Source organism: Oreochromis niloticus, linkage group LG9 (assembly GCF_001858045.2).
Source record: "Oreochromis niloticus isolate F11D_XX linkage group LG9, O_niloticus_UMD_NMBU, whole genome shotgun sequence".
In the NCBI taxonomy this organism is placed as follows: domain Eukaryota; kingdom Metazoa; phylum Chordata; class Actinopteri; order Cichliformes; family Cichlidae; genus Oreochromis; species Oreochromis niloticus.
This window is the reverse complement of record NC_031974.2, coordinates 15,807,587-15,826,857: the sequence shown is the minus strand read 5'-3', so window position 1 is coordinate 15,826,857 and position 19,271 is coordinate 15,807,587. Positions and strand designations below refer to the sequence as shown.

The 19,271-nt window shown below is 41.3% G+C and overlaps 3 protein-coding genes across 7 annotated transcripts; 2 read left to right on the top strand and 1 right to left on the bottom strand.

Moving 5' to 3' along the window:
- Positions 1 to 209: 209 nt before the first annotated feature.
- On the top strand, positions 210 to 8,282 carry LOC100709398 (clusterin-like protein 1). Of its 5 annotated transcripts, none has more exons than XM_025910254.1 (12): positions 210 to 1,392; positions 2,568 to 2,729; positions 2,820 to 2,960; positions 3,076 to 3,209; positions 5,109 to 5,210; positions 5,304 to 5,452; positions 5,879 to 6,049; positions 6,144 to 6,594; positions 6,685 to 6,813; positions 7,185 to 7,399; positions 7,540 to 7,720; positions 8,052 to 8,282. In XM_025910254.1, the coding sequence occupies exons 5-12, from the start codon at positions 5,120 to 5,122 to the stop codon at positions 8,060 to 8,062; spliced, it is 1,398 nt and encodes a 465-aa protein (XP_025766039.1). In that variant the 5' UTR covers positions 210 to 1,392; positions 2,568 to 2,729; positions 2,820 to 2,960; positions 3,076 to 3,209; positions 5,109 to 5,119; the 3' UTR covers positions 8,063 to 8,282. The 5 variants fall into 5 exon arrangements, with proteins under 5 accessions (XP_025766039.1, XP_005449012.1, XP_005449014.1 ...); XM_005448955.4 differs by having other exon boundaries at positions 2,820 to 2,993; XM_005448957.4 differs by having other exon boundaries at positions 2,568 to 2,746; positions 2,820 to 2,993.
- A 702-nt stretch (positions 8,283 to 8,984) lies between these two features.
- On the top strand, positions 8,985 to 12,313 carry tyms (thymidylate synthetase). Its single transcript, XM_003439232.5, has 7 exons — positions 8,985 to 9,382; positions 9,649 to 9,722; positions 9,814 to 9,988; positions 10,432 to 10,533; positions 10,624 to 10,799; positions 10,903 to 10,974; positions 11,059 to 12,313. The coding sequence occupies exons 1-7, from the start codon at positions 9,142 to 9,144 to the stop codon at positions 11,194 to 11,196; spliced, it is 978 nt and encodes a 325-aa protein (XP_003439280.1). The 5' UTR covers positions 8,985 to 9,141; the 3' UTR covers positions 11,197 to 12,313.
- Positions 12,314 to 12,430: 117 nt separating this feature from the next.
- enosf1 (enolase superfamily member 1) lies at positions 12,431 to 19,244 on the bottom strand. The gene is made up of 15 exons (XM_003439354.5): positions 19,028 to 19,244; positions 18,845 to 18,947; positions 15,513 to 15,628; positions 14,978 to 15,064; positions 14,861 to 14,887; positions 14,703 to 14,775; positions 14,548 to 14,586; positions 14,348 to 14,430; positions 14,141 to 14,263; positions 13,933 to 14,067; positions 13,574 to 13,615; positions 13,368 to 13,497; positions 13,125 to 13,224; positions 12,957 to 13,038; positions 12,431 to 12,867 (listed from the first exon to the last, which is right to left on the bottom strand). Exons 1-15 carry the CDS (start codon positions 19,106 to 19,108, stop codon positions 12,775 to 12,777), a joined length of 1,314 nt encoding a protein of 437 aa, XP_003439402.1. The 5' UTR covers positions 19,109 to 19,244; the 3' UTR covers positions 12,431 to 12,774.
- Positions 19,245 to 19,271: the final 27 nt, after the last annotated feature.

The window sequence follows — 19,271 nt, the reverse complement described above, 5'->3', positions numbered from 1 at the left end:
CATTTGTAACAACATATAGATGACATTTTCTGTCCTCTCTTTTAGATTTTCTAAGTGCTTTTAAAGTATCTAAATTTAATTTGGGCAAGCTTCTATTGTGAAAGCTAAGATACTCCATTTCCGGCACTGAACTCAATTTCTGCATAACTTTCATACATAACTTGACAACCAAACTTTTTCATTTTCTTAAAATTGCTTTCAAAAACACTATTTCACGTCATTTCTGTGATGGTTAAGGTTAAGAATAGGGTAATGGTTAGGGTTAGGGATAAGGTTAGGTTTAGGGCTGGAATACATGGCTGGAAGGTCTATTACCGCGGGACCGTCATTCCACTGGAATTCATCCATAACCCGCCGCGTACCATCAGAACGCGGCAGGTCACCTTTCGCGTTCCTCACGAACGCCGCGGGACGTGACAAAACGTCGGTATGCTACGCCCTGGGAGTGTGCTGCACAGCCTTTCAAAGCAGTGACGGTCCCCGGCCCTCCTGCTGAGCCTCCTCCTGTGGGGACAGAGGAGGTGCGGACTGCTTTCAGCACTACAGACCGCGAGACGTCGCCCGACGCTGCAGTAATCCAGCCGGAGATGAGATTAGGTTACAGGGGGTTGATATCAATCTCGTCCCCCGGGTTAAAATCTGGTACCCATTAGAGATCATTTCAAAGGTTGGGGAAGGTGGAGGGGAGCACCGCGACATTTCTGCCCAGTTTCTGTTTTGCGTATTTAGGCTCATATCTCATGTCCTTCAAGGATTTAAAAAATAATTTTAATATCAGCCTCCCTGCGGTAATAGATTAAACATGCTGTTTGGGGATGTGTTATCATCTGATTTATCACGGCAGCCCCACATTCCTGCAAAACACTGCAGAGTATTTTCCATTGCTTCCACAGAACAGGAGAGAATCCTGCAGGAAAAAATAGCAGGCATACAAAAACTAAAATCAAAAACTTACAGATTCAAGAAAAAGTCTTATGGCTGCTTGAGAGCTGTACTTCAAAGGTAGAAAAAAGTTTGCATGACCCAGGTGCATGGATAAATTAGTGAAAAACTATAAATATGCATTTTTATTGCCATGATGTCTAAATGAGCTCTGTTTGATAAAGCACAATAACACCCTCATGACAAAATGGCTATATAGATGGTTGTACTTCCTCTAGAAATAACTTTTTTTGCTGAGAAGTGTCCGCTGTTTATCCAAATTAGACTGTAAGGTTCACTGGGGGCCATTTTTCTTTAACTCTTCCAGGTGTTGTGATAATTCCTGGACACTTCCTGTATCCACAGTCTTCAGATCACTGATCAAACACAGAGCTCCAGCTGCATCCTCCCAGAGTAACAAGGAACATCAAAGAAATGAGACAGGCCCACTCTTCCGTCTTCACAGTCCAGGTTAGTGTCACTGGGTTACATGATGCTAATCTTTTTACACTCGCTCACTTCATGCCAGTAAATTTTCCAGAAATGGATGCAGACAACATCAAGTGTCTCAGCACTGGAATCCTCTGGGCTTGGAAGGAAAGCAGCACACATGTCCAGCTCAGATCTGTTTGTTCTTCTTTCTTTGGATAACACGGCCCTCTAACTCTGGCTCAGCACTAATAGCTTGAGTTTGACCCAGTCTGCCTCATAACATACTTCAGACCAAGTTGAGATGATAAAGCAACTAATTACTTGTTTTACTAAAGGCTTCAAAACTGTTATTTTACTGTCGGCTATGATTGGAGCAGCAGGCTAGTACTGGGGCTCAGAGAGAGATCGTGGTGAGCTAATAAAAAGCAGCTGAGGGTCAGGTAGCTTACAGCCAAACTCCTGCTGGTCCTTATTCAGGGGTTGGGACCTCATTTGCTGGGTCAAGGCTTTCTGCACTGGGCTCAGATTAGCAGGAGGTTTAGAAAGCATACAGGAATTCCACATTTGCCACGGTGCCGCCATGTAGTGATTAGAAAAATGGCAACTCAAATCATTCAATTGCTGCAGGAGAGATTCACTAGTGGCAGACTAGAAAAAGTACTTTTCCATAGACTGCTGAGATAGTTTAATAACTTTTTAATTTTTTAAACTGTACCTTAACATAACCGTTCATGCCCTAAAAAAAGAAAGAAAATTATGATCTCTTGGGGGCAGCAGAGACAAGCTCTAAAAACAAGACTAATTCTTACCGTAAAATCCTGTTTTCAAAAGTAGTCTTCAATCTTCCACAGCTAAACTTACCTACAGGATTTTAAAATGCAACCACTATGACTTTATGCCTGAAAAAGAGATATAAAAATAAGGTGAAAGAGGGCTGGGCTGTACTTTTATGTAATATCACTTTGTACCACAAGAGGGGGCAGTGAGTCAATGTAACATTTATCCAACCAGTAAACAATTAAACATTTTTATTTAGAATGGCAGCCTGCAAATTCCAAAGCATCTTAAATAAATATATATACTTTTAAAAAAAGAAGCAGCTGCAAACATCTGGAAACATTTCAACAAATTCATTAGACCAACACTGCCTCCTGGTAGTAAAGTTTTCAGTTAAAGTTTTTAAGATTAATTAAAAAATAGTGTCTTTAATACAGCTCCAGGTGTGCGGCTGGAATTTTCCATCAGGATCTTGAGTCTACCTGGTATCGCCCCTGGGCAGGGACATCTTCTCCTTTGCAGTTCTACACACTTGGAGCTGATTGCAGGCAATCAAGCCAGAGTGATTTAAGCCTCACGCTGACGTTCAGTCACTGCCGGTTTGTCATCAACTCATGTTGGTAACCAGCTTACATGTTTCAGGCTCTCCTTGTGATTTACTCTGCTAACCTTGTTTTCTTGTGCCACAGTTCCTGGACTCACCTTGACTCAAACCTCAAGCTTAAGCTCCTCTTTTGGACTCAGGATACCTTACCCAATCTTGGAAATCACTCTGTGCCTCACCTGCCTGCCCTTCCGCTATCACGCTATCAGGAACCTTCAGCTCTCAGGTCAGCCATCCCACACCGTCACTCCACCTGCAAGTAAGAAAAGTTGTAAAATATACTCAACATCTACAGAGCTCCTCTCCACTACCTCCCTAATTCAGTTGTCCTCTCTCCTCAGTGTGACTGCTAAACTGCTACGTTCCAGTGTACATCAATTCCCCCCTCTCAATCCACATCAAGCTAGCCATGTAAACGAGGCCTCGCCACGTCAAGTCCTGTGTTTTATTGCCTCCGTCCTTATCACATTTTGAGGTTAACCAATAAACATCATAAAACGTTCTGCTGTCTCTGCTCTGGGTTCCTACACTTGAGTCCAGTTTTTGTACCAAGCTTCCGGTCTTATGACACACTATTTTTAAGTATGATGACTTCCAGGATCAGTGCACTAGTTTCCAGTTTTCTCTGTGTGGATGGAAGACAGATCGGTAATGAACTAAAGGAAACGTCTGAATACGTAAGTGGAGGAACACACAAATACTGATGTTTCAATGAGGAAAACTAAGTATAAAAATGTTGTATGTAAAGTTAGATGGTTACTTACTAAGTGATAATGCATTCAGTCACAACATCATTCTCCATAACTGGAAGAGTTTTAGACAGAGTGCCAGAAAGCTTTGTAGCTGTTCTGGTTACTCATGATGACAGATGGGTTTCAGTAAGACACAAGAGCCTAAAGGATTACATGCAGTTTCTTTTGGCTGTTTATCACCAGCTAGTACATTTACAGCACAGGTAACCATATCCCAAGGCATACAGCTGTATTACATGAAGGTGAAATGACAGTGCACATTGTAGAGTTGGGGTTCTTATCGATGTAAACCATATTTGGTGTTCCCTGGACTGGATTACACAGCTGTCTTCCACTGGATTTTTTTTTTTTTTTTTTTTTTTGATACCCTACAGAAATGAATGGCTGCCTGGAATGGTAGAAAAACGGAATACAAGCAACATAAACTGAAAGTCTACACAGTTTGTTGTTAAAGCTTAAACTAAGAGCAGCCGTATTTCCTCTTTTCAGTTACCCTAGTTTGTGTATAGTGTGCATGTGTGCATGTGCAGTCCTCCTGCTCCTGTTGTGGCCTGCAGTGCAGAGCTTAGCCCATGATTGAGACCATGCCAGTGTGTGTGCCAATTCTCTGCAGGGGGCTCAGGCTTACTGTCAGTCTGATGGAGATTAAAGCATAAAGTTTTACCTAAGGAGGGCTCTGGACTATGTTAGAGACCATTAAGTGCGTGAGACAGACAAACAACTGAGCATGTTATATTTACAGAGCATTAAAGTTGATCTGCAGGTATGTAGCGCGCATAAGGCTTAATAACCAATAATGCAAACACACTAATAGGATCTGTGCTGCTGAGTAGATCCATAAAAATAGAACAATCCTCGGAGGAACCAGACTGTGTCAGTCTCATCCCTCCATAAGCACAAGCTGCTGCTTTTTTTTTCGGGAGTCGGATATTTTCAGAGCTCTCAAGGTAAAAGCTTGTTCTACATTTCTTTGGTTTGTGTTTTGCACAGAATGGCACAGTTGCAGTGCAACAGCAGGCTTGGATGAAATACTGGAGGCGACTTGCAATACAGCTGTTGTTTTTTTGTTTTTTTTTAACTAGATATTTTAAATGTGTGCAACCTGGAAGACATCATACTGTGTTCACTGAAGGCTAATGGGAATAATTTGCATTGATAAGATGCCATAAACTAAGTAAATATGTAGCATTCAGAGCAAAAACACACAATTATGGTTGTTTCCTGTTATTTACTATTTACTTACTGTTGCTTTCAGCTTATTTAAGAAAAAAATTGTAGTAATTTGAAGTTTTGTTGTGTACATTTTTTGGATATTCACCTTTATGTATAACTCATCTGCACTTTATGGTGGTAAGCCATCATATTTCCTAATGTGATACTAATGAACAAATCCAAAAAGATTAACTGACAGCTGCCTTAGTGGATCTGTTCAGCTCATTATGTTTATTGGTTTGACGTTGATTTCATATTGGATGCTAATGAACTGACATTTTCTTAATTCCCCTTCATGCAGTAAATATTATTTCAAACATATATATATAAATTTGCTTGACAGCTGGCACCACCTTGTGGTCGCTGTTTCTTTTTGCTAGAAAAATAATAATTCTTCTCCTTTTCTGAAGCTTGAGGCAGGATGTGGAGGTTTCTTGCTCAGATTCTCTTCATCGCTGAAGTCATGCTCTGTGCCGCCGACTCTCCTCCGATCAGCGAGGAAACACTGAAAAGTAAGGCCTTCGCTGACGGAAAAGAAAAGCAAAAAAAAGGATATCAGTGATTACTGTTGCAGAGCTTATAGTGTGTTCCACTGGTGTGTGCAGGGCTTTCCGCAGATGGAGAGCAGTATGTTGATGAGGAGCTAAAGGGAACTTTGCTCGGAGTGAAGCAGGTGAAGGAAATGATGGAGAAGAAAGAAGAGAAGCACAGGCACCTGATGGATGCACTGAGGCACAGCAGTGATAAGAAGAAGGTGAATTATGTTTGTTTTGCACTGTGCTGATCGTCCAGTTTCAAAAATCCTGCACGGCATTTGTCGCTGGTGTAAGATGTACCTGCAATTAAAGTCGTGTTTAAACGGTTTCATGCCAGTCCTTGTGCATTTTTCTGAAACCCACCACATATTTTCTGCTTCACAAAGACAAAGCCGCACAGAGAGACCTCAAAGCAGACAGTGAAAAATGAGTGTGGGAGTGCAGCTGGTTAAGTGAGTCTGGGGTGTAGTTTTACTACAGTCAGGATAAATTAACTGTCTGTAGATTATTATATTTTCTGAGTGTTTTCAGAATGCTGGGCAGGGCAGTGTGCCAGAGCCTCAGACTTCATCTTATCCTCTGTGGTTTATTAAAAGGGAATGTATTTGTGACAGAGTTTTCTGTTTTTTGGGGGGGTTCTTTAGGGGGTGATGCAGCTGGCCAAAGAAACACAGCAAAAACTCGAGGAAGCCGAACAACAATGTCAAGATTTAACCAAATCATCCTTTGGGGAGTGCCGACCATGTTTGGAAGATTCTTGTAAGGCCTTCTATACATCTACGTGTCGCCGCGGCTTCGCCTCTTTCTCGTTCAAGGTTTGACTTTAGCACATTCAAACAAAAGGAATCTCTTTAGGACTGATGTTTAAGGTGCAAACATATCTCTGTGAATCTCTCTCCCTCCCTTCAGGTAGAGGAGTTTTTCAGGAAAATGGCCACTAAGTTAGAAGATGCCGAGCAGGTCCACAATAAAAATGAGGAGAATTCAGGTGGAAGTGTCGCAGCTGAAAACCAGGTCACAGAGGACAAATCCAATATGGAGCTGCTGCAGGCTGAAGCATCGTTCAGCGAGCTGTTGTCAAACATCAGCCTTTTGTACAACCAGAGCATTGGTCTGGCCAAGAAGATGCAACCTGTGTTTGGTCACGCCTTTCTAGAAACCTTCGCTACTGAGCTCCAATCCAGCACGCTTTCGACCAGAGGGTCAAGCTCTGGCTTCCTTGGGTCGGTGGGTTTGGAGCACGTTCTTCACTCAGTGCTTGACTTTGGGAAGAGCATGCTGGGAGGCTTCAGTGCCCCAGTGGCTGATTTGTTTGAGGAGATAAAAGAAGCTGAAGAGTACGTTCAGCAATCAAGTCGAGGTATCTGATGCACAACGCTGCACTCTTAAGTGTGTGTGTTTGTAGACAATGGTTGTTTGTGTGTAACATTATTCATGTCCACCTACAAAGATACAGGCTCGTTTTCTGCAATGGGACCGCCGCAGAGCGGATATATGTGCAGGAGACTCCGCAGACAAGCATCAGAGTGCTGGAAGCTTCAAGACCTGTGTGAGACGTGCAGGGATTATCTGTTAAACGGTAAATCCAGATTTATTTTGCCGCTCTTCCCACACACACATATAAACAGTTTAAAACTGTGTTTCCGACAGTGCAAGAGCATAACACAGATTTAGCGGGTTTTATTTGATGTTAAAAATAAGGAAAACAATGGGAAAACAAAAAATGTCTGTCACAATTTCCTGGAGCCTCAATGCCACATAGCTTTTTGGGTCTGACAAACAGTCCAAACCCAACAATATGGTCAAATTAAAATGATTTAGGAGACATAAAAACAGAACATTCACATCTGAGAAATGGGAATCAACTTGTTTGGGGCAATTTTGAGGCTTTGCAAAAAAAAAAGTCCTTTAGTTCAACCTGAACATCTGGATCTCTGCCTCCTCTTACAGCATGCCCCAGCGTGCAGCAGTTGCACTCTGAGATGGAGGAGATGTACATGCTGCTGAACGCCTCCCGTCAGCAGTATGACGGCAGGCTGCAGCTGGTCCACAGACACACGGCAGACACTCAGATGTGGCTCAGCAGCATGCATGACAAGTATGGCTGGGTCAGCCAGCTGTCCAACAGCACAGTGGACCCACACAGCATCTTCAGTGTGATATTGGTATGTGGCTAGTGATGCTGCATTTGTAGACATTATCTTTGCTGTATAAACTGGGAAGCTTTTATTAAGGTTGCAATAAGCCAAGGTTGCAATTTTGAGCCTGACGGCTACTTTCATTTTCATCTCTTCTCATCTTTTAGGTGAGTCCACAGCAACAGATAAAGAATAACAAGCCTAAAGCAGACAGCAGTGTCACTGTCTCCGTAATGGATTCAGCCCCAGTAACCATACTGGTCCCAGCAGATCTGGAGGTGGATGACCCTGCTTTCATCCAAAATGTTGCTCAAGAGGCTCTGACACTATATAAACGGCAGATAAAAGGTATTGATCCCACGATTGTGGTCCCTTAGCGCAGTATTTGGCTACCAGCATCACCCGGCAGAGTTCCAAATTGAATTTGACCCAGATGAACAGCGATCATTTAAAAGCGCTTTAGACTGCGATCGCTACAGATTGGATAGTATGTTGCAATCCAAGATGATAATGCGACTAGAAAAACAATCATGCATTCCTCTGTTTATTGACTTGTTTAAAAAGATTAATTGGATCCACATGAAATAAATCTCTAATTATATTATTTATATTTTTGGATTTTTTTTTAATGGTCTGTACACTTACATAATGTAAAACTTAATAGTTCTTTTCTGCACAGGAATGGAGTAATGTGATCATACCACCATGGGAACAGTTTCTTTATGCAGAGTGAAGAGTCCAGGACATTCAGGTTTTCTCGTGCACAATTAAGCTGATCTGTATAATACTTGAAAATGCACCGCATAGACCTCTAAACCTTTATATGCACAGTTTATGTTGTTCTTGTTCATGTATTTGGATGCTTAGATTTTTAAACGTCTACGCAATAAAACAGTGTACACTCCTCAAACCTCTATTTTGTTTGTTATTTATGTCACGAGTACTTTTGAATTTAGTTTTTGAATCAGTAGTACTTCGTAGTATGTTTTGTTTACAGTTTTGGACAAAACAGCATGTTGTATAGAATAAGGTACTTTTAAATTATTTTGCGAATTTTATGTATATATGTATGTATATATGTATGTGTATGTATGTGTATGTATGTATATATATGTATGTGTATGTATGTATATACCTATATCTATCTATCTATCTATCTATCTGTGTGTATCTGTGTGTATCTGTGTGTATACATGTATACGCATGTATGTGTGTGTGTGTGTGTATACATGTATACGCATGTATGTGTGTGTGTGTGTATATATATATATATATATATATATATATATATATATATATATACATATATGTGTGTGTGTATATATATAGATATATATCTATATATCTATATATATATAGTTTTCGTGCCAGCTAACAAAAGACGTTTTTTACGTCGCTTTTTTAGGTTTATTTGGCTACAACAACCATGGTTTGCATCTCGTAAATCTGTAAGAACAGTGAAGGGGTGACTTTAGTTCATATGCGTTTCTCTTATCAATTCATAGTTTTCAATCACGTGATCGACTCGCTAATTTCGCGGGAAAGGGGGTGCCGTGGAAATATCACGTGAAAACTTGCTTTGTTGCACATGCGGAAGAGTTCCATATAAGAAAAATCTTCTCCTTCCCTGATTGGCTGTTCTGGCTACAGCGATAGAACAGCCAATCAGAGAAGGAGTTTGACTGGGAGCGCAACAAAATGCAAAAAGTGAGCGGGACTTCTTCAGTTGAGTCTGAGGCTGGAAACACTGAAACGTTTTATTTACAAAAATGCCCGCAACTTCTGAAATACACGCCGGGGAGCTGCCGAAGCAGGACAGCTGTGAGAAAGAGGAAAAGCAGCGGCTGACGACGGCGGCCGAGAAGCAGAAAAACTCTGGATTTTTCTGTGATGAACAAGGATATCTGAGTCTGGTGGAGCACATCTTGGAGAACGGGCGCTTAAAGGGGGACCGAACCAACACTGGAGTCCTGTCCCTGTTCGGCGCTCAAGTCAGATACAGCCTGAGAGGTACAGTTTACAGCTAGTATGGCATTGTATCTGTGTGTTGAAAGTACTGAAAACAGAAGGACTGCACGGAGTAATATGAAAAAGTCTTCCTAAAAAACCAGTCATCTGCACCTTTTAGTCTCCTAACCACTGTAATTGACTTACAAGTATAAACTGGCATAACATTAAAATATAAAATAAAGGTAGTCGTTGCATAAATACCCATCTGCAAATGACAGCTGCTTCCTCAGCGACGTCACGTAACGTTTTTTTGCAATCTTTCACAGACCAGTTTCCTCTGTTGACAACAAAGAGAGTGTTCTGGAGAGGGATCCTTGAGGAGCTGCTGTGGTTCATCAGGGTGAGCCTGGCAGGAAAACAAAAGAAACACGAATCAATGAAAATCTTCTCAGCGTATAAATTAGATCTGATATTTTTGCAATCTGTCACAGGGATCAACAAATTCCAAGGAGCTATCAGAAAAAGGAGTGAAGATCTGGGATGCCAACGGGTCTCGGGACTTCCTGGACAACCTTGGGTTCACTGATAGAGAGGAGGGTGACCTAGGACCTGTGTATGGTTTCCAGTGGAGGCACTTTGGTGCAGAATACACAGACATGCATGCAGGTACAGTTTTCAACCAGTTGAATGAAGCTGTGAAATCATTTGTCAGGATCAGATCTGCTCACCAAACTGTAGCCATGGATATAATTTTTCCTTTATTTGTCCATATTTTTATCCCAGTAGAAGAAAAGCAATGCAGGTTTGTTTGTGGTTGATGCGTCAGCTATACAAGTAACTGTCTGAATTACATACAACTGGAAGTGCATGAGGAAACATCCACCTTTTGGACTTTATAGTTAATTTGTTCACTCAAAAGTATTTGAGGGCCACCCTTTATTTAGTCATTCTGAATATTTCATAAAGATGCACAGAAATTCTGTAAAACATACAGCAGGCTGTGGGTTTTACAGGTGTTAGCTTATATGGAAATGCTGCTGTAAATGAAAATCATCTGTAGAGATGTCAAGTTTTCATGTTTTTCCTTGTTTCGTCAATTCTTTGGGCAGATTACACAGGACAAGGTGTTGACCAGCTGCAGAAAGTCATTGACACCATCAAAACGAATCCAGAGGACCGGCGCATTATCATGTGTGCCTGGAACCCCAAAGGTGAGGCCAACGGAGACCTTTTGCTTAAAGTCACATTTGGTGAGGAATTATACAAGAGGTAAATCTTTGTCGTGTCTTGTGGTGTTGCAGACCTTCCTAGGATGGCGCTGCCCCCCTGCCACGCACTCTGCCAGTTCTATGTGTGCGACGGCGAGCTGTCGTGTCAGCTGTACCAGCGCTCAGCTGATATGGGATTAGGGGTGCCTTTCAACATTGCCAGCTATTCACTTCTTACCTACATGATTGCACACATTACAGGACTCAAGGTATGGCCAGTGCATTCTTGTCATATTTGATACCTGTTTGGTCCAGCAGTGTGCCCTCTATCGCCTCACCTGATATATATATTTTTTTAATCTGTCCCTTCAGCCGGGCGACTTTGTTCACACCCTGGGAGATGCTCATGTTTACCTCAACCATACTGAACCTCTCAAAGAGCAGGTGGGTTAGTTAAATATGCTTCTTGCATGTCTCATTGCTTTTTTAAATTTCAAAATTACACGTTTGTTTGTGTTTAACGCGCAGCTTCAGCGAGAGATCCGACCCTTCCCCAAACTCAGGATCCTGAGAAAAGTGGAGAAAATCGATGATTTCCGCACGGAAGACTTTGAGATCTACGACTACAACCCACATCCCACAATCAAAATGAAGATGGCTGTTTAAACTCAAGTCACAATGTTGTTATGAATGAACAGTATGCTCTCCACTGTAATGTATGCCTGCTTCACTCATGCTAAAAGTTCAGTTTTTTTTTCTGTCTGATTTGGGTGAACTCTCTTTTAAGCCTTAAGCACTTCAAAGTGTTTTTTTTCTCTCTTCAAGTTCTTTGTTTTGTGTTTTAAATGATTATCTAAGTCTGTAAATAAAGATGTTAACTTAGTCAGCTTGAGCAGATATTTGTTGTTGTCAGCTTGTTGATATTTTGTACATTCAGTGCAAAATATGACACTGGTGGGTAACTGGAGAGTTTGCTTGGATTTTTAGTTTATTTAAAGCGTTTGAAAATGCCAGTTGTGACTTTGCAAGATGTCACAAAAGTTCAAACATATGTTCATATATCCTAATAAAGGACAGGTTTACCAATTAAAACTAAGTAAAGGATGTTATATATGGTGAGCCCAGGTTGCCTACTTTACAGCTTTGTCCATAAGTCTTTAATTTCATGTATTTGCAACTTCCTACATGCTAACTGATGAACTGGAGTTGTACACCCATGAACTATTTGGCTTAAACAGGGTAGCAGCCTTCAGATATCTTGTTAATAGGTTTCTGCTGCTCAGTTTTTTGTTTTTTTTTCTAAGCACAAAGCACTTACAGAAAGAAACCGCGTGTGTTGAATCACTAGGCAGAAATGCATCTTCCTCATTTCTGATCATTTAATAAATAAAAATGTGATTGCAAAAAAATAAAAAATGCAAATGAACAAACATTTCCAGGTCGTGGCTGTCTGGATTTGAAGGCAACAGGACTTCATCCTAGAAGCTTGTTCAGTGGTCGGTGCTGATGAGGAGTCTCGGGTATTTGACTGCTAATGGGGTTGTCACCCTGGTGGTGATCTAACCTTGGTTCATGTGACCCTGATGACCCATGCCTCGATTCTTGGGATTACCTCCAAAGTTATACTTTCAACTCGAGTTCTTAAGACTACTGCTTTTGCTTCAACCAAAACCTCTGGGGTGGATTTCTCAGTGCAGGCCAGTCATAAGTACAAAGTACTTAAATGGGAATAACAGAAAAATGAAATGAAAAAAAAAAAATTCATTTTGATGGTGTGAACTGAGCTGCAAAGCACTGCATGGCAGGGAAATTCTCCAGAAGACAGAATTTAGAGGATTTACATGACAAGTGCTTATGAAGGAAAGATGACTGCAACCTGATTACTTAAGATGACTTAATACAAGGTTTACAACTTGGCTTGTAATTTTTCAAGTTTCATTGATATAGTTCTATTTCACAGCAGCAGTTTTCTCACAGCACTTTACATTATAAAGGAAGACCAAAGAGTATTAAAAAAATCAAATGAGTCACTAAAACTTGGCACTTTGATCAGTGAGAAGAAAAATATTTGATTTAACAGGAAAAGTCTGGAGAACCAGACTTGGTAAAGTTAATTTCAGTTCCCCAGGCTTTCTGAAAGACTTTCAAAGTTTTTCTTTGGACATTTTGACATTTTCGGTCCAGTCATTTTACGTGACAATTTCAGAGGAATGTTTTTTTCCCTCCATGTTTAAAATATAGTTCCTATTTCTTTATTTCCTGTTTCCATATGTCTCCTTCAGGGTACTCATGTCGGTTCACAGATTCCTCCAGCATCTCACAAGAATAGCCTGGATCCTGAAATCAAAGAGCAGCAGCTGTAAACAACAGAAAGTTTGGGGGTTTTTTCAGAGTAATGCAGATTGACTTCCTAATCAGTTTCTTGCCTTCGGTGGCATGTAGTGGGCGTCTTGAATCACTACAGGACTAGTGAAGTGCTCGTGGAGGTGGTCCACATATTCACACATTCTGGGGGGGGGGAACAAATCAAAAAGTCAGTGTTTGGTTATAATCACTGAGATCAAACTGTTGATAAAAATAAACACTGCTCCTACCGGTTCCTGAGATCCGCAGACACGCAGATGTAATCAAACAGAATCAGATGCTGGACGAGCTCACAGAGCCCGACTCCACCGGCATGAGGACATACAGGCACTGAGAAAGAAGAAACACAAACCCACGAGTTTCCTCTGTGTAGGCAGTACTTGTCTAATAACCTTTGAGGGCCTTTGGCAACTTATAAAAAACATGCCTTGGGGATCCGTATGATTCATGATTGTTATTCCTTGAACTTTTACCTTGGAACTTGTAAGCCATCAGCAGCACAGCCAGGTTCTCGTTGACACTGCCCAGCCTACAGCTGTCTATCTGGACAAACTGCAGTGCAGAGGCCTGCAGGAACTGCTTAAACATCACCCTGTTGTGACACTGGAGAGAAAACTCAACTCAACTAAAAATATAACTCATCAAAGATATGCTTGTTGGAACAGACCTGAGCTCTGACCTGCTCGCCTGTTGCCACTCCAATCCCCAGTGGAGCCAAAGCCTGCAACAAGAAAGTTGTTTATCACTCAACAGCCCTGGATGGATGACTGAAAGTACCTAAGAGACAGAAAAAGGGTCCTGTCCTTGTGTTTAATGTTACCCTTAATATTAATCATTAGAAAGTCAATGATACAACCACATAGAGGTTTAAAATGACTGCCCGGGGTTGCAAAATAACCACAAAAATACATAAAATGTATCTCATGGTTGCTTTATTTTGAGGATTTTTCAACCTTTCTGTTGTCCCGTATACTTACTGTATCACAGAAATGCCTTTCATACACATAAACAAGCTAAAACTAGAAATTATTCTCTCACCTTTGAAATAGCAGCATGACCCAGGATGTCATCTGGAGACGTGGGCTCCTCGATCCAAAGGGGTTTGACCTCAGCCAGTCTGGACACCCAACTTATGGCCTCGGCTACGTCCCATCTCTGGTTGGCGTCGATCATCTAACAGAAAAATAAACCCCTTTGGTATAATTTCCTAATGCCATTACACATGCAAGGGCAAGAACAGGCTTACCAATGTGCTGCTGGGTCCAATCATTTGCCTTATGAGGCGGCACCGGCGTATGTCGTCCTCTAGATCGGCACCAACCTTCACCTTAAATCTGGTCCATCCGCTTTTAAGAGCATCTGAGCAGAGCTTAACAGAAACATGACTGTCATTATAGTTAGTAGTATGCCTAACTAGGCATACTGTTTGCTGAGCGATTTATACAACAGAGACCTGCTTGAGCTGCTGGTCTGAGTATCCGAGCCAAGCACAGGAGGTGGTATATGCAGGATAACCCTCTTTCAGCATCTGATCCTCTGGTAGAAAAAGGTTTGTACTGAATTAAATTGTGTTTAAATGGAATAAACAGGCCTTCTATGGTGGCTGAAAGGGCTCTGGTTGGTTTCTAAAGAGGCAGTAATTAGTGTGATCACCTCTCTGCTTCTTGCCCTCCTGTGCTTTCACAAGTATGTCTAAGAGAAGAATGAAGACAGAAGGAGCGTGACACAGCGTTTTGGTAACACTGCATTTCTCAAACTGTACTGGACACACTCTCCAGATGTCAAATGACGTCAAAAACCAGTCTCACCCAGAGCTTCTTCCTCTGTAAGCACATCAGTGATGTATCTGAAGTCAATGCATGACACAATCTGCTTCGGGTCCTGAATTGACAAATATATGGCATGATATTTCCCTCGTGATTACATCCCGGACATAAATCGGTGGAGTAAATTATCTCTGACTCACCATGTCCACGAGCAGCTTCCACAGCGGCTGTGGAAAAAAGTCTGTGAGCCATGATGTGTCATGCTTTATGAGAGAAACAAAGTTTTACTTATTAAGCTTCATCTGAGATTTCCCCACCTTGCCTTCAGCCCTTGCCCAGAGGTCCCACACAGCATTCAGGACTGCAGCAGTGGCCAGGTGGATCACTCCTTTCTCTGGGCCTAACTGTACCAGATGAGAGTCATAATTACATCTAGCAAAAGGCACTGGCAGAAAAAGCAAAACTGGAGAGTACACCGCAGTTTGTTAATAGACCCATTTTTCATCATGCATTTATTAACTAGGTCTACTTTTATAGTTAATTATTGTTGGAGGCTTTTTTGGCATGAAAAAACAAGCATACATCATTCAACAACACTGGCAAAGCCACCAGTCTGCATAAGCTGTCTGATATGGATACAAAAGTGTGGGCACCGCTGGATAAATTACATATTTTATAAATATAAAATATGTCATTTAACATTTATTCAATATTCATATTGATATTAACCCATAAGTGTTAAACACCGGGTGAATATCAGCAGATTCCATCAGTCAAGTGAAACTGATATTAGCTTTAAAAAAAAATGACTGTAATCTGGTTATGTTTGTTATGTTATGTTTGTACTCTCACCCATCTCATCTGGCCATCACTGGTCAGGAGGCGGTAAAATCCACGGAAGTTGCTCACAATCTCCTGCAAAGATTTGCCGATAACTAGTCCTGCAAGGGCCTTGACAGCGCACAGCACTGCGGGGTTTCAACCAGCAGCAAAAACAAAGAAAAATTGGGTGAAGATCAAAACTTCAACAAAGATCTATAATTTTAATAAACCTCATTTAAACAGATACAGGGACTGTGGAGTCTGAGACGACAGCCCTGCAACAGCCAAGTTATGATGTTTGGTGTTTTGTCCAGTTTATCTCCCTGTTGCTCTGTGCCACCCTACACAAAGGCGTCTCGCTCATAAGCCTGCACTCTTTGATATCCACTGTAACTAATTGAGGGTGAGTGGGAAGAGAAGAGAGCAGAGAGAGACAGAGTAACAGTTACACTACAGGGAGTGCAGAATTATTAGGCAAATGAGTATTTTGTCCACATCATCCTCTTCATGCATGTTGTCTTACTCCAAGCTGTATAGGCTCGAAAGCCTACTACCAATTAAGCATATTAGGTGATGTGCATCTCTGTAATGAGAAGGGGTGTGGTCTAATGACATCAACACCCTATATCAGGTGTGCATAATTATTAGGCAACTTCCTTTCCTTTGGCAAAATGGGTCAAAAGAAGGACTTGACAGGCTCAGGAAAGTCAAAAATAGTGAGATATCTTGCAGAGGGATGCAGCAGTCTTAAAATTGCAAAGCTTCTGAAGCATGATCATCGAACAATCAAGCGTTTCATTCAAAATAGTCAACAGGGTCGCAAGAAGCGTGTGGAAAAACCAAGGCGCAAAATAACTGCCCATGAACTGAGAAAAGTCAAGCGTGCAGCTGCCAAGATGCCACTTGCCACCAGTTTGGCCATATTTCAGAGCTGCAACATCACTGGAGTGCCCAAAAGCACAAGCTGTGCAATACTCAGAGACATGGCCAAGGTAAGAAAGGCTGAAAGACGACCACCACTGAACAAGACACACAAGCTGAAACGTCAAGACTGGGCCAAGAAATATCTCAAGACTGATTTTTCTAAGGTTTTATGGACTGATGAAATGAGAGTGAGTCTTGATGGGCCAGATGGATGGGCCCGTGGCTGGATTGGTAAAGGGCAGAGAGCTCCAGTCCCACTCAGACGCCAGCAAGGTGGAGGTGGAGTACTGGTTTGGGCTGGTATCATCAAAGATGAGCTTGTGGGGCCTTTTCGGGTTGAGGATGGAGTCAAGCTCAACTCCCAGTCCTACTGCCAGTTTCTGGAAGACACCTTCTTCAAGCAGTGGTACAGGAAGAAGTCTGCATCCTTCAAGAAAAACATGATTTTCATGCAGGACAATGCTCCATCACACGCGTCCAAGTACTCCACAGTGTGGCTGGCAAGAAAGGGTATAAAAGAAGAAAAACTAATGACATGGCCTCCTTGTTCACCTGATCTGAACCCCATTGAGAACCTGTGGTCCATCATCAAATGTGAGATTTACAAGGAGGGAAAACAGTACACCTCTCTGAACAGTGTCTGGGAGGCTGTGGTTGCTGCTACACGCAATGTTGATGGTGAACAGATCAAAACACTGACAGAATCCATGGATGGCAGGCTTTTGAGTGTCCTTGCAAAGAAAGGTGGCTATATTGGTCGCTGATTTGTTTTTGTTTTGTTTTTGAACGTCAGAAATGTATATTTATGAATGTGGAGATGTTATATTGGTTTCACTGGTAAAAATAAATAATTGAAATGGGTATATATTTGTTTTTTGTTAAGTTGCCTAATAATTATGCACAGTAATAGTCACCTGCACACACAGATATCCCCCTAAAATAGCTAAAACTAAAAACTACTTCCAAAAACATTCAGCTTTGATATTAATGAGTTTTTTGGGTTCATTGAGAACATGGTTGTTGTTCAATAATAAAAATTATTCCTCAAAAAATACAACTTGCCTAATAATTCTGCACTCCCTGTATGTTAGACCAAGATGAATAATTACTAATGATTACTTCTCAGTTTTAACAGTAGTTTCCGGTTTTATTTTGATAGTCTCTTGTCCTGCTTGTGTTATGTTCAGTTTTGCTTCCCCTGTCATTTGTCTAACTTAGTTCACCTGTGTCTTGTTTTGCCCAGCTGTGTTGCATCTTCCTAATTACCTCATGTGTGGATTAAAGTCCTCAGTTTCCCTCTGGTCTTCATCGTGCCATTGCTGTACTCCTTCATGTTGTGTGCTCATCTTATGCTTTTGTTGAGCTTCCTAACAAAAAGGAAGGGTTCTTGCATTTTGGGTCTGTTCTTCACCTACCACACAGCACGCCTTGACAATATTTTCTGTTGCTGCAGCGTCAAGAGGACTTGAGCCATGAACTCAAGTCCTCTTGACGCTTTATAACCAGCTACTTTGCACGTACAGCGAGTGAAAGCATTGGGTGAACCGAATCAGGTTAAATTAAATCGAGCTATTAGACTTGAGTGAACTCGTATTGATCAGAGAGTTAGAACAAGTAAAAGAAACTTAGATTAACCTGAAAGGAACTAAAATAGGTTAAGCGGTAGTTGATACAAATCAGGATTTAAAACCAAACCTGACCTGGGAAGGGAGAGAAATATATCTTTGTTTTGCTTTTGTTTGTTTTTTTTGTTTTTCTTCTTGTTTTATTTAAGATAACTAATGCCATATATACACACCATATACATATTTTTTATAGTCAATCCTCATGTATTTACTGTGTGCATAGTAACTAGTAATCCATCCTTTATTTGTTCCATCCTTTATTCCAGCATCTATGAACTCTGCACCATACATGTTATAAATGTTATCGTTTTTGTCATGTTCATATCATGTTGTCAGTATTCTCTGTAATGTAACTAAACTGCATTGACTAAAACTACCACAAGATGGCAGTGCAGGGCTTGGAAATTAAAAAAGAAAAGTCATCCAAAATTTGACATTTTCTATGCAACTTTTTAATGATTAAGGAGCATGTAGGCCATAGAAACACCGTCAATAAACCATAATGTGGCTGATTTCTAAATTGTTAATGTTTTTTTTTTAAAAACCAATTTGGTCGTGTAAGTTATGAGACGTTGTATTCATGTAAAAATCTACATCGCAGCTGTAATTTTGCTTAATAAAAAAACAGTATTGTTTTCACATTAATTTATATAGCTGAGATTTTTTTTTCCCTACCGAAAACCTTTTGATAAAATTCACACTGTTCAAGAACTAGAAATTCTGAGCTCACTGCGTGCACTTGAATGCAACAGCAAGTTTGTTGTGGTGGCTTCGTCAAAGTGGGTCTTTAAGGCCGCCCCGCGTGGATCTTACCGATCTCGGTGCCTTTTCCCAACGTGAACGTGAGGCCGAAACCTTTGAGGCCGCTGTCCGTGTCGAGGACCACATAGGCGGCCGAGTAGTCCGGGTCGGTGTGCTGCAGCGTGGACATGAGAGGGGGAAAGGTCTCATTCTTGTGACTGTGTCTGTGAATGCGAACGAGCTACACAAACTTACCATCGCGTCTGAGCCGTGCTGCTCCAGGGACGTCGGGAACCTCACGTCCCTCACTCTCAAATTAACAATTTTGTGCGACATCTCTGCACACAGATTAAGTCTGTCATGTGATCGAAGCGGTTTCTGCTGTTGTGACCTCTATAAGCTTACCCCACCCACTTCACCGTGTCGTGCCGGTTTAAACATTAAAGATGAGGCTTAAAGAGACAAATCAAAGCGTCTGGTCTCTAAGTAAATAATAGAA

Coding starts and splice junctions, on each gene's coding strand:
- LOC100709398 (XM_025910254.1), top strand. CDS start 5,120: ATGTGGAGGTTTCTTGCTCAGATTCTCTTCATCGCTGAAGTCATGCTC. Junction 6,050..6,143: donor TCGCCTCTTTCTCGTTCAAG/GTTTGACTTTAG, acceptor CCCTCCCTTCAG/GTAGAGGAGTTTTTCAGGAA. Junction 6,595..6,684: donor CGTTCAGCAATCAAGTCGAG/GTATCTGATGCA, acceptor CCACCTACAAAG/ATACAGGCTCGTTTTCTGCA.
- tyms (XM_003439232.5), top strand. CDS start 9,142: ATGCCCGCAACTTCTGAAATACACGCCGGGGAGCTGCCGAAGCAGGAC. Junction 9,723..9,813: donor AGCTGCTGTGGTTCATCAGG/GTGAGCCTGGCA, acceptor AATCTGTCACAG/GGATCAACAAATTCCAAGGA. Junction 10,800..10,902: donor CACACATTACAGGACTCAAG/GTATGGCCAGTG, acceptor CTGTCCCTTCAG/CCGGGCGACTTTGTTCACAC.
- enosf1 (XM_003439354.5), bottom strand. CDS start 19,108: ATGTCGCACAAAATTGTTAATTTGAGAGTGAGGGACGTGAGGTTCCCG. Junction 15,065..15,512: donor GTGATGGCCAGATGAGATGG/GTGAGAGTACAA, acceptor CATCTGGTACAG/TTAGGCCCAGAGAAAGGAGT. Junction 13,616..13,932: donor GTCATGCTGCTATTTCAAAG/GTGAGAGAATAA, acceptor TTCTTGTTGCAG/GCTTTGGCTCCACTGGGGAT.